This window comes from Dioscorea cayenensis, chromosome 4 (genome assembly GCF_009730915.1).
Source record: "Dioscorea cayenensis subsp. rotundata cultivar TDr96_F1 chromosome 4, TDr96_F1_v2_PseudoChromosome.rev07_lg8_w22 25.fasta, whole genome shotgun sequence".
Lineage (NCBI taxonomy): Eukaryota > Viridiplantae > Streptophyta > Magnoliopsida > Dioscoreales > Dioscoreaceae > Dioscorea > Dioscorea cayenensis.
This window is the reverse complement of record NC_052474.1, coordinates 2,357,388-2,370,439: the sequence shown is the minus strand read 5'-3', so window position 1 is coordinate 2,370,439 and position 13,052 is coordinate 2,357,388. Positions and strand designations below refer to the sequence as shown.

Genomic DNA, 13,052 nt, shown 5'->3' with positions numbered 1-13,052 from the left:
TAATCCCCCACACTTTCCATCTCAAGTAAAACATCAGCATCACAGTTAACATGAGTCGAAACTCATAACAAATAAAAAAAAATAATAAAAAAAACAAAAAGCTAGTGGATCTCATCGGAATTCGGGCACAATGCAATGATGCCAGATCACAATGCAGCCCTTTATCATCGAACATTCACTACGTTACAAAAAGTAAAAAGACACTGCTGTCCCATCCAAACTCCTTGTCATTCATAACGAAAAGGGCAGCTCAGACCTTTTAAACCACTTCCGCTTTATTTTCCCTTTTTTTTAAAAAAAAATTTATTTAAAAATTAGCAAAATGTTAATAAACAGTGCTATATTAAAATACCTGGAATTTAATAATTTATTGAAATGAATAAAAGCTAATTAATTTGTTTTAAAAAGAAAACTTTTATCTAGCGTCACTTTCGTCGTAATTCCCAATGTGGGTCGGCGAACCCATGTGATTTATACCGCATTTGAAGGGTATTATAGTAATATCAGATGCAGTGGTAGATAAAATTTTGAAGGTGTGTTTAATGGAAGCACGCCATTTCTCGAGCTCGAGCTTCCTTCCTTTTCTGCAACAATGGCGGCCGCTGAAGTCGTCTCCGCTGAGATCCCTAAGAATGCGGACTCTAGCGATGAAGCTCTCCTATCATCGTACCTTGGTCTTAGCTTCGCCGTCTTCTTGGGGCTCCTGCCTCGCGGTTCCATCTCGTATGTCACCTCCCTCCAGTCCCGCGCCCGTGTTCTCTCCCTCAAGCTTTTCCACGCTGAGGATCAGCTCCGGCAGCTCCGTTCCCGCCGGGCGGAGGACTCCAAGGCCAACGCTCGTGTTGTCGAGATCTTCGCCGGTCACCGTCTCGCTTGGCACCGTGAGGAGCGACGGCTCCGGGATCTCCTCGGTGCGTCATCTTCCGAGATCGCTGCGCTCAAGGAGCGGGTAGACGAGCTAGAGCGATCGGAAGCTGATCTAAGGGTTTCCGTGGAGACGCTGCAGAGGGAGGTGAGTGAGAGGGAGGAGATGCTTGAGTTCATGGCGAGAGGAGCAGAGGGAGATGATTTTGTGGAGAAAGAGGAGATCAGAGAGGAGTTGGGGGAGTATAGTGGGGATTTCACAGGGGCTTCGGCTCCGGAGGGGTTGGATCCGGGTGTTCCGGAAGTGGAGGAGATGGCGATGCCGTATGGGAAGCAGATGAACTGCTACGCCGGAGACTTCTCAATGCCACTGAGTGGATTTCAGGTAGAGATTTTCTCAATTTTCTTAAATAAACTGCAATTTTTTGTGGAATTATTTAGTAATTTTGATGCAAATTAGCCGAATGATTAGGGTTTTTTTCTTGTTTTTGTTGTTCTTTTTCCAGTGCTCAGTACTAGCAAGTGAAATTTTGATACAAAATCTTGTTCTCAGAATTCTATAGAGTTGTAATATTGATGACATTAGTGATAGTGTATAGGACTTTTGTCCATCCTTTTTTGTGTGTGTGTTAGAGTGAGGATTATATTATATATTTAGTTTATCTTTCCAGTGTTTGCATGTCAGCCTCAATGAATTGCGCTTTGCTGTAGCTACTTTTCAGACTCTGTGTCTTTGAGTGACTTGTTGTTTAGACATTTTCGGTTATGAATTGCCCAAGTGGATAAATCCTCACCAGAGCATATCTTCATTGGCCTGTTTGTATTAGCTTTGGATTTTTATTGCCACTATTAGCTTTGGAATACAAGTCATTTGTAGCAAAGTAAGGGTATGTAGTGACCTCATATGAATCCATATGATAGCTACATGATTAAGCTATAAATCTCATGTAACTATGCTCAAATTGGTAGATAACTATTGTTGAAATCTTGCTTTATGGCTAGACTAATGGACATTTTTTTCTTTCACTCCTCTGTATCACTGATTGATTTCTTGGAATTTTCTGATAACCTGCTAAAGCATGTTGCGGAAATTGGAAAGTTAGGTGTGACCGTTTTACCGACAAAGAGAAAGTGATGTAGGGACCCTTTAATGCATTTAAACCCGCATCTTTGTCAAAGGTCTTTTTTGAAATCAAAGGTTGAGGTAAACCTTCTTTAATGATTTTCTTTGGTATAATTAGACCTTTAAATTAATGTTTGTTTTTGGTTATCATGCTTCGTTTAGCTCTTTCTCGGAAACTCTTTGAGCTGCTTTGTGCTGTTTAGTGTTGCATAGAATTGGGTTTATTTTTCTTGTGTCACTATGTGCTGTGTTTGGTTTTCTCAAGTGTTACATGTGGATATTTTTCTTGTAGGATAATCAGTATGATTCTTTAGATTCAATGTACCACACGAAGCATTTTGTGGCAAGGTAAATCTCTGAAATGCAGTTTATAAGGAGTGATTGTGCATTTTCATTATTTATCTCATGTGTTGATTATTTTTCAGGAGAGAATCTCCTTGGAAAGTGGATGGTGATTCAACAGGAGTGTCTGCTAAACTGAAATCACTCGATCAAGAATTAAGTAACCTGGAGAAGGTTGGGAAAGGAGACCTATCAAAGATTCCATCATTGTTACGGAAACAGGCTAAGAGATATCAATCGCTCACAGGAAAAATTGATGATTTATGCAGGAAAATGGTAAGTTGGTCCATTTTCCATGTTCACCCACCAGCATTCTTCTTTGCGTTTGTTCTGCTGCTCATATTCTTAAAGTGGAAAAAAGCTCATTCCTTTCCAATCTGTACATAGGTTTAAAAAAGCACCGAATTAGGTTATTTATTTTGGATTATAAGATTTCTTTACTTTTGGGGTTATTCTTGTCCAGCAAACCAGTGATCCCTGTGAACCAACCTTAAGCCCAGAGTTCCGGACGCAACGGCAAACTGAATTTCTCCTTGAAGCATTCCGTCTTCAGAATCGAGCCACAAAAACGAGACAGAAGTTGAACTTATTAGAAGCTGAAGCAACAAAGAGCTATTTGGGAGATGAACTAGTTGGAGAAGCCAAGGTGAGCACAAAGCGTTCTTTGGATTCCATCAGGATTAATTTTAAGGACATTCAGAGGAACCTGGAGATCTGGTTGGCAAGAATTATGGGTGATCTGGAGGGCATCCTTGCAAGGGATGGCATGTCACGAGTAAGGGACTACTATTTATCCCAATTATCCAGAGACCCTTTTGTCAGATAAGCTTGGCCTGATTATGTCTCTCTAACATGGTTCATCAGCTTGTGATCTCTCAACTCTAGCTTGACTAATTTGACTTGAGGATGAGACAGACACTGATTAGGTGATTAGAGAAACTGGGCTCGCTCTATTATGTAAATATGATGATGATAACTGAGTAACTGGTTCTTAAATAATCCATATACTCTTGTAGATATGACGTAATCTCTAGTTCTTCTTGTAAGTTTTGACAGAATGGTTGGAATGCACACCATTCAGTGGTAAAAATGAACGTGGTAGTACGAGATGTAAAAGTGGTTAAGGGGGTCCATTATTTTCTCGGGTAAATTTTTGAGGAAGTGATTTTTATTTTGATCATTGAGTATTGAGTTTTAATTTGTTTTTTATTGATCTTCATGTACATGATTTTTTTTTTACCGGGCTGGCACTCATGGATTTTCAGATAATTTTGACTGAGGTGGCAGCTGGAGATGTCACATCACATTATTTTAAAGTGTTTTCACAATCCAACTATACTAGGCACGCCAGTCCTATATCATGTCACAAAGAAAAAAGAACTCACCGGCAAACTGATGAAAAAGATTATTTGGATTAAAATGGCATGGTATCGAGTTGAGGTGTTCTTTCCAGTTTGGATGAAATAATCTTTAAAATAATGGCATGACATTACCGGCTGTTACGTCGCCCGGTGAAAAAAAAATCAATATATGATGATAAAAAAAATACAAATTAAAAATATAATGATCAAAATAAAAATCCGTCATGTCATAACACAATCACCTCAAAAATTTACCCTTGTTTTCTTTCTTAGTAAGGTGTTCAGTTTAACAAGCCTTCTTTGAGACTTTTGCCTAAGTATGTACAGAACTACACCTAGATATATTGCATTTTTTATGTAACTTGTCTGAGTATTAAGCTAAACACTCCTTAATTTAAACAGTAACAGATCACTTAATCAGATGCATCATGTTTATAAATAGGAACACAAGCGTTCGATGGTGCCATAAAAGTAACACCGGTGATGGAGAGAAATAGAGCTGATAAATAAAGTTACAATAAAGTTCATACTGTTTCCCTGGGGAGAACAAGTTTACTTTTTTAAGCAGTTGCAGCTGCAGCCTCTTCCTGCAATTGCTTCACCTTAGTGATGTAGTCACCCATTGCTTCCTCCTTTGACTTGCCTGGTTCCAAAACGCAATGCATCATTAAATTTAATAATAAACTTTATTCAAAAATAATAATAATAATAAAAACAGGATCCAAATCACACTATTATAGAGCACAGTATGTTGATTTTTAAATACCTTCTACTGCTTTCCAGGCATCCCACTTGTATCTTTCCCTCTGGCTAAACACACCCGGACGGCCTGGATGTTTAATCAAAGAATGTATAAATCTAAGATAAGACACTGAAATACATGTGCAAGACTGGACTAGAGACTATTGAAAATCATTTTCAAACATTAATTAGCATGCTTAATGGAATCCTAACCACAAACTCAAACAGTAATTGGCATGAAATCATGCAAAAGGATCACATGGCAGCATAAAGAGGTGGCAGGAGACATTGGCATTGCATAGGCTGGCCTCAGGCTCAGGAATAATTGCAAGTAATGAAGAAATATAAAATCAAGGTTATATAATTTTTTTTAGGTGGTGTTTAGTGGGAGATGTTTGGATATTCATATTTGGCGGTCCAGGAACACAAAGTCTCACAATTTAACACTAAAACTGGATTTAGATAAACACTTCACTTTCAGGTAAGAGTTCATATAATCATATAAACTCCGAATCCCAACCATGCAAACATTATTTGCAAGAAGATAATGTTAGATGATGGTACTATTTTTTTCCCTTAAAATAAAAAACCATGATAACATGTTGAACAAATTACACACTTAAACTTAAAAGATCATCTTTTAACAGTAAATGTCACAGTAAAAAGCAGTTTATGCCCTTGGACAGTGTGCAACCTAAATCCTACCGTTAAAAATTACTAAACATAATCATAAAAAGTTAAGCAAACCAATCATTGATTTAAAGTAACACATTGATCTCTTTTCACTCTAAGCACAAACTATTCAGTGCATGTGCATTATAAATAACTAAAAACATTTTAATATAAATATTTATACGCAAATTGCTCCAAAGGAAACCAAACATACTTGTATTCACGGGTCCAACCGTCGCTTGCTTGTAGAGTCCGTAAAGGATGAGCTTGTTCTCGTTCGTCGTGTTCTCCGGGAGGGTTTTGGCTTTCTCTGCGTGCTCTTCAAAGTCCTCCTGTGGTAAAAAATCATCAAGATATAATAATAAATAAAAGTTTGTGAATGAGTTTGAAAAACTAAGTGACTCATATGGAGGTTTTAGTTTTTTTTTTTTTTTAAAAATAAATACAAATATTAGGTTAAAAAGCAAAAATATATCCCACAATTAGGGCATGTTCATGTTCGAGTGATTGCATACTCTAATGATCCAAACAATCAAAGATCTTGTTTAGATTGGTTTTTGGAAAAATCTAAAATATATTTTTTTATAAATAAAACACTTCTGAGTTCTAAAAATATTGTTTGTATTGGCTTTTCCAAAAACACGAAAGTTGTAAAAAAATAAAAAAACCGAAAAAGCAGTTTTTTTCTTCATTAAAAACTGGTCGACTTATGAAGAAAAAAAACTGCTTTTTTCAGACTTTTATTTTTTTATAAACTTCTTTTCACGTAAAAGTTTAATCTAAACAGAAAATACAAAAAATGCTTAACTTATTCTGGATAAGCACTTTTACTAAATTTAAAAAAATTGTTTATTATAAGCCAATCCAAATAAGTACAAAAACTTTCAAATAAAATTTTCAGAGCATTGAATCAAAGCAGGATTAAGCTCCAAATAACAATCTCGGAGACGAATGCAAAAGAACTCAACACTGTTTAGCGTTTGATGAAAAGAAATCAGCAATTCTACACGAAAACAAGCTAATTACCAGCCCGATCCCAAGAATCAGATAGATCGGACCAAAATAAAAAAATTTAGGAAAATCTAGAAAGAAATTGGAGGAAATTGACGATCCATCACACAGATCGTAACATACTTTTCAGTTCAAGAGAAGCTGATCAGATCTAGAACTCAATAGAAACATTCTGATCGAAATCCCTTCAAATCGATTCACAAATTCATAACAAAATTCAAAAAAATAAACCAAAATCAGAAGAAAATACAGAAAATTGGATCGAAGTGGAATTAGGTATGAGAAAAAGAACATCAAAAAGTATCTCAGAAAAAAATAGAAGAAAAATCCATACCTTCAAACCCATTGCTACTCTGACTCTGGTTCGATACTCACGATGCAAGAGATCTCAGGACCGCGCCATTAAATAAGACAATCTTTTGAATCTCACCTTCTTGGTCTACAAATTTACATATATGCTACCGTTTGCACGTTTCTTTGAATTACATCCGTGATCCATCCGATCTCATTGTGGAGCAGACAAACCAGCATTTTCCTCCACTAATAGTATGCCACGTGGTATCAACATAAGAAAAATAAAAAGTAATCAACTGTATATTTAATGTCATGTGGGACCATGATCACTGTGAAAAATAAAAAGTTTTTAAACATAAAAATTAATATTGTGATAATAAAAATCTTATTATATATTAATTAAATATATATATATATAATTAATTTGGAGTAGTTCTTATTGATCCGCACATTATTGATCTGGAGTAATTCTTCTATTTGTTCTTTAGGGCGGGGTTTATGTCTCCCGACGTGGCACTTGCTACGATCCGAAATTTCTATTCCTCTGCTCTTGTTGTTCTTCACTACTTTTATATAGAGATGGCAATTTGTACCTACTCGACGGAGATATGCAGTGCCGTGCAGGTCAAAGAGGGTATTACCCTCTTTAGCCGAGATGCGAGTACTCGTGGTTTTTGAGCAGTGCAGGGTCCGGGTGAGGGTATGCCCCCTACCCCTACCCGTACCTTACTCCCTTACCCTTACCCATTGAGAGGGGTTTGGGTAAAAGCCCAGTCTCTGCACTTCCCCTCACATATATATATATAATTTTTATAAAACTAAAGCATTTACTCACGATTTACTCAATATCTATTTTTTCATAGTGATTAATTTGAAAATAATACTTCAAATTTTCTCTTAATATATTATTTTTAAATTTTTATTTAATTTCTATATTTATATTTGATAATATTATCAAAATTGAATTTTAGATATATATTAAGAATCATAATTAAATTAAAAAATAAACAAATATAAAAAAATTATAAGAACATCATGAAAAAAATAAGATACTAATAAAAAAATCAATTGGATATAACTTATGAGAACAAAATATTACTTAGATATTATTACTAGATATTTATAAAATTTGAAGCTATATAAAATATAAATAGTAGATATATGAAAAATTTTTAAACAAAACCAAGATGAGTTAAACATGAACAAAAACAAAAGGTAGAGTTACCGATTGAGTCCCAAATAGGCGTCGATTTTTATGTGATTATATAATTTAAGATAAGCGAAAATATATATCAACTTGTAATTTTTGAATTTATGGATGCGTTTAAAGATTGTAATATAATGTATAATTAATTTATTTTTATTATTATTTAAATTTAATTCGATAATTTGAACAACTGGAAATGGCGAGTCCTGCGGGTATACCCAGTACTCATGGAGTAAGGTAAGGGTATGATTTTTTACTGCGAAAGATGCGGGTAAGGATCGGGTATGGGGTAGGGGTTACGGGTACGGATAAGGGTTTTGGCATACCCTACCCATACCCTACCCGTTGCCATCCCTATTTTTATATTGTTCTGTTCGTGGTTCTCCTCATCTATGGTGAGGATTTCAAACTGTTGTTATTTCTAGTTCTTCTTGTTGTCTCAAACCGCTGTTATTTCTCCGAACTCTTCTTATTTTAATAAATTTATGGTTTATCCACTTTTTTTTAAATAAATATATATATATACATATATATATGATATTATTTTCAAAAAATAATCGCAAATGCATATCCAAATAAAGCCAAACATAAAAAGAAAATTTAAGTTTATATCAATAAAGAAAAACTTAAATATACAAGTAGAAAAACACATGCAAGATATAATAAGTCCAAGCAATATCCTTTTTTTTTTTATATTAAGATAATATTTTCTTTGCCCAAAAAATTTCCTCAATTTTTATTTAAAATTTAGATAAATTTAGCATATAGTATATATACGATTCAATTAGAGAAGCCAATTATGAGAGTTTTGTTGTAGAATTAGTTAGCTGTAAACATCACACCGAATTCATTTGGTCCAATCAAACAGATGAAATATTTTATTTTAAGTAGAAGTTCAACCACAAACGTGCAACATTCAATAAAATTCATCACAAAGTCCCAAGTTCCCAACCAACAAGAATAGATTGATTATAATCACAGAAACGTACTGATGTCAAATGAATGCAATGCATACAGCTGATGGTACAAGAATGAATAAACGAGCAATTTAAATAAACCAGAAATTAACCATGTATAAACAACTTGCTCAACAGATTTGGGCACTAGCACATCATTTACAAAAATTTCCGTGAACAAAAATTCATCATAAAATATTTTAATATTTCAACCTTACAAAAGAGCTTCTGTTTGAAAACAATAGCACAAGTCTGGTTATAGAAGAGAGAGTCCGTCATCAAAGACATTAAAACAATAATAGAGAATATCACAACATATGTCACACAGCAAAAATACTCATCAAATTTGCAAAAGAAAAAATAAAAAAAAGGAAAAAAGAAAAAAGAAAAGAAAGAAAGATTGTTCTCTAATCGGTACGTTGATCAAAACTCCATAAATACTCCCATCTTGTTCTTGCCACAGTAAGACAACAGAAAGCAGTGAAATACAGCTCCGCAGTAACACAATTGTAATGATGTTTTCTGAAATAAAAGCAACACAAGAGAACTTCAGCAGCGACTCCACAAAAATACATAGATATAAATCCCAACACAGCAAACCACAAGTGAACATAATATATTCTGTCACATACCTCAACGCCTGCTGGTTTTCCCAATAGAACGTTTTCCAGAAAACAAGTGCTTTGGCTTCAAGTTAGGGATGACCCTGTCCGCCTCTCCACGGCGAGCAGCCTTATTCCTCCCCTTAACAGCCTTCTTTCCTATCTTGAGTGCCTTCAATTTCTGGGCAGAGTCCTTAAATCCTTCTCCAGGGGCAACTTCACCCGGTGGTCGTGACTGAGATCGTGACCGTGACCTTGACCTTGACCTCAGTTTCTTGCTAGATTGCTCAGTGTCAATGTCCATCGCCTCACCAGCCCCAGCAGCTGACCTCTCTCTTTTGCGACCTCTCTTCGAAACAGAGCGGCTACGAGCACGGTCCATGGCTGCAGTTGGGTCCAACCCCAAGGAAGAAAGCTGCCTTCCCATTCTCTCAGTGGTAAATTTCTTGTCTTTGTCAAACTTTCTTGGGACAGTAGGGCGGCTTTCAGCAGTGCTCTTTTTCATCCTATGCTCCTGGATAAGTAAGCTCTTCTTTTTCCGGATTTCTGCTAGTGCTTCTTTCTCCTCAGGGGTCAATTCCATGCCATCAATTTCAAAAGCATCTTCGTCGGCCTCTGCCTCAAGGCGAACCCCCTCTTCTCTCTCCAACTCCTCCAACCTTTGCAAGATATCTGGATCCATGAAATCATACACATTGTGCCCATCTAAAATCTCAGGCATATTGTCTTCCTTCCATTCAGCATCAGCCAATATATAGTGCTTTTTAAGGCTGGCAGAGTAGACACCTGCTCCACCATTCTCATTTTCCAAATCTTTCTCAAGCTTCTTCTTTTCCACAGCAGCTGCATTACCACGAGCTTGAGCTTCCAAAACTGCCTGAGGTATACAAGGAGGCCGCTCCTTTGTGTCGCGTGGCTTGGGAATTGCAACATGGAACCTGTTCAAACAATCATTTATCTTCTTTGATTTCATCTTCATCTCCACCCTCTGATCCAATAGCCTCTCACAAGCAGTATTCTTGACACCGATTACTCCATCATCAGTCAATGTACTCATAGTTAGCAAGACTTCATTATCCTTTGGCTCACCGCCTTGGGCAATAACAGTTTTCAAAGCATCGTTTTTCATCTCCATGACCAACTTCATATCATCCTCTGATAGCCCCTCCATTGGCTGCAGATCAATCTTGTTGCAAACTATAACTAAGGGTTTGTTCATGAACAGAGACTTGATGCTATGGAAGAGTGCAGCTTGTTGTGCAATGGTGTATCCACATGATCCAGATATGTCCAGAAAGAACAAAATAGCAGCCTTCAAATGTGCCAAGGCAGTGATGCTGCACATCTCAATAATGTTCCTGTCCTCGAAAGGGCGATCTAGGATACCAGGTGTGTCGATGACTTGATAGCGGAGATACTTGTAGTCAGTGTGACCAACAAAGAGAGACTTTGTTGTGAAAGCATAAGGTTGGACATCAACATCAGCCCTAGTTATCTTATTTATGAAGGAGCTCTTACCAACATTGGGGTATCCACAGATCAAGATTGTGCGAACATTGGGGTCTATCGAAGGAAGCCTAGCCATATGCTGTCGTATCTGCTCCAAATATGCCAAGCTAGGTCCAATTCGCTTTATAACAGTGCACATCCTGCCAAGGGCAGCGACCTTCAAGCATTTACATCTATAAAGAGAATCTCCATACTTAAGCAGCCTAATATAATCATTTGAAATCTTCTTGATGATATTTCTTGCAGTGTTAATCTGGCCAAGAGCAAGCTTGTAGTGGTCTTTATTGTAAAGAACATGTAAGAGATCCCCATAGAACGGATGGATGTCATCCAATCGGGGAAATTCCTCAATGATAGTGGAGAGTTTCTCATTAAAATTCTGTTGGGTGAACTTAACCTTGCGCATATAGAAAGCGCGCAGGCGAGATATAGCATAACCCTTGTGCACCACTGTTGGGGTTTGACGTTGCGTGCGGGAGAGGATGATATCAACGAACTCCTTCCCAGATGGGACTACAGTGATTTTCTTAAAATTGTACTGCACCATCTTGTCAGTATATCTTTCAGCTGCAAATTATATCAGCGCCTGCAAAGTGGGGTAAAAATGTAAGTAAAGAGCTACCAAGACTAATCCGGATCAAGGAACACATGAAAAAGATACATAATAATAACAATACAAACAAAAAGCCATCACAGAACCTCATACAATCATTTTTGACAATAACCACAGATGGCATCTGGCATGCCAAAATGTTATCGTTTTTGTCTCATATTAAATAAACAAACCAAAGACTGTCCATGCAAAGAAGAAGAAAGAAAAGAACAAAAAAAAATGCCATACCATATATATGAGTCCTTCAGTTAGATTCCCATTACCAAAAGAAGGACAGACAATGAAAATAATTCATGATGGATAAGGTAAACAAAAATTAATCACTTAAGAAGAATACCAAGAACATAAATTAGACATCAAACTCTAAAGATTTAGTCTAAGAAAAAGCATTATCTACCAAAAATAAGAAAGAACACAAAGCACGCACGTTGATCTCCTACCTCCTCTACCTAGTACTAAGTTGAATTTCAAGTTCCTAACAGTGATAGGTTATTCAATTAAAAAGGTCGAGTAGGAGAAGATCAACAATGTAGATGGTGTGCTTGCTTAGTTTTGTAGTTGGAGTTCTCTGATATATATACAATGAATTTTTCTAAGAGTAAGTAAAATGAACTCTATAACTACATCTCAGGGAAACATGACAGACAACATGCTCGGGACTCGAATCCAATTTATAGTATGCATCACCCATTAATACTCATTGAAGACCCGTATGATAAAAATTTATAAATGCTGGAAACATCCATGTTGCTTATTCCACAACTCTAACAAGTTCTAAGCTTCAAAAATTTTTCCCGAATTAAATTTTCACCTTCACCCATACAACATCAAAATAGCGTATCTTTCTCATAATAAAAGACAGCAAAGATGTTTGCAATAATATCAAAATATTCAACACTGGTGTAACAGATACTCATGTGATACTTGTGCTTCCAAAATCAAGAAATCCTCACAACGAACTCACAGAGATTTCAATAAAAATAAATCTTAAAGGCAATGATCCAAGAGAAGAACTAAGTCAGCACTTACATTTGATGCAATTAGCTTAAAAAAAAAAAATCAGAACCAAATAGTTAGCAACTGAACCGATTAATCTCATGTTGTTCCTCTATCAAATCGAATAATTCACAAATTACATGATAAATTCTCATCTTTCGATGAGATAGAAACCAATCAAAAGAAAAACTTCGCATAAATCAAAATCAAAAAAAGGAAAAATAAAAATTTGATCAAAAGGATCGGCAATGAAGGGAGAATATTACCACGAGATTCGAAATGGCTCTACTCCGCTCCGAAGACCACCGCCCTGTCGTCGCCGCACCACGAAGGATCAATCGCCTAGGGTTTTAGCGCCCTCAGCGCAATGAGAGAGAAGAAGAAATTGATATGTTTGGCTAGGGTTTTATTTGCGCCTCTCCAAATGACCTAGAGAATCCAACGGCTGAGATTGGTGGCAGTAACGGGTCGGATTCGGATCTGATGTTTATAAATCCGAGTTAAACAGTGCTGACTTGTTAGTTGTTACTTTGGTTTTTTTTCACATGTACGTCCTTGCAAAAGTATAAAATTACAGATACACCCTTATAATATAATGAAATGAAAATTATACTTTATATTTTACGTCAATAGAGTTCTTCCAATGAGAGGTTTAGATAATTTAAACAAAAAATATTAAACTCAAAATTTATATATGTAAAAAAAACATTTGTAAGTTCTATTTTTTGAACTGAATTAAATATCAATGTTAATAAGAAACC

General features: G+C 36.1%; 3 protein-coding genes across 4 annotated transcripts; 1 reads left to right on the top strand and 2 right to left on the bottom strand.

The window, feature by feature from the left end:
• Positions 1-556: 556 nt before the first annotated feature.
• LOC120257919 lies at positions 557-3,504 on the top strand. Its single transcript, XM_039265217.1, has 4 exons — positions 557-1,249; positions 2,280-2,335; positions 2,413-2,605; positions 2,793-3,504. Exons 1-4 carry the CDS (start codon positions 593-595, stop codon positions 3,153-3,155), a joined length of 1,269 nt encoding a protein of 422 aa, XP_039121151.1. The 5' UTR covers positions 557-592; the 3' UTR covers positions 3,156-3,504.
• Positions 3,505-4,063: 559 nt separating this feature from the next.
• On the bottom strand, positions 4,064-6,599 carry LOC120258057 (acyl-CoA-binding protein). Its single transcript, XM_039265395.1, has 4 exons — positions 6,449-6,599; positions 5,318-5,435; positions 4,457-4,519; positions 4,064-4,333 (listed from the first exon to the last, which is right to left on the bottom strand). Exons 1-4 carry the CDS (start codon positions 6,458-6,460, stop codon positions 4,251-4,253), a joined length of 276 nt encoding a protein of 91 aa, XP_039121329.1. The 5' UTR covers positions 6,461-6,599; the 3' UTR covers positions 4,064-4,250.
• A 2,203-nt stretch (positions 6,600-8,802) lies between these two features.
• On the bottom strand, positions 8,803-12,673 carry LOC120258868 (nucleolar GTP-binding protein 1-like). 2 transcript variants are annotated; one of them, XM_039266320.1, is made up of 3 exons: positions 12,558-12,673; positions 9,204-11,268; positions 8,803-9,093 (listed from the first exon to the last, which is right to left on the bottom strand). In XM_039266320.1, the coding sequence occupies exon 2, from the start codon at positions 11,227-11,229 to the stop codon at positions 9,205-9,207; it is 2,025 nt and encodes a 674-aa protein (XP_039122254.1). In that variant the 5' UTR covers positions 11,230-11,268; positions 12,558-12,673; the 3' UTR covers positions 8,803-9,093; position 9,204. The 2 variants fall into 2 exon arrangements, with proteins under 2 accessions (XP_039122254.1, XP_039122255.1); XM_039266321.1 differs by having other exon boundaries at positions 12,561-12,672.
• Between the last annotated feature and the right edge of the window lie 379 nt (positions 12,674-13,052).

Bases quoted from the DNA above. Each gene is read 5' to 3' on its own strand.
- LOC120258057 (XM_039265395.1), bottom strand. The intron at 4,520-5,317 runs GTATGTTTGGTT...TTAAACATCCAG, and splicing joins GGTTGGACCCGTGAATACAA to GCCGTCCGGGTGTGTTTAGC. The intron at 4,334-4,456 runs GTATTTAAAAAT...TTTTGGAACCAG, and splicing joins TGCCTGGAAAGCAGTAGAAG to GCAAGTCAAAGGAGGAAGCA.
- LOC120257919 (XM_039265217.1), top strand. From the start codon at position 593: ATGGCGGCCGCTGAAGTCGTCTCCGCTGAGATCCCTAAGAATGCGGAC. The intron at 2,336-2,412 runs GTAAATCTCTGA...ATTATTTTTCAG, and splicing joins ACGAAGCATTTTGTGGCAAG to GAGAGAATCTCCTTGGAAAG. The intron at 2,606-2,792 runs GTAAGTTGGTCC...ATTCTTGTCCAG, and splicing joins ATGATTTATGCAGGAAAATG to CAAACCAGTGATCCCTGTGA.
- LOC120258868 (XM_039266320.1), bottom strand. From the start codon at position 11,229: ATGGTGCAGTACAATTTTAAGAAAATCACTGTAGTCCCATCTGGGAAG.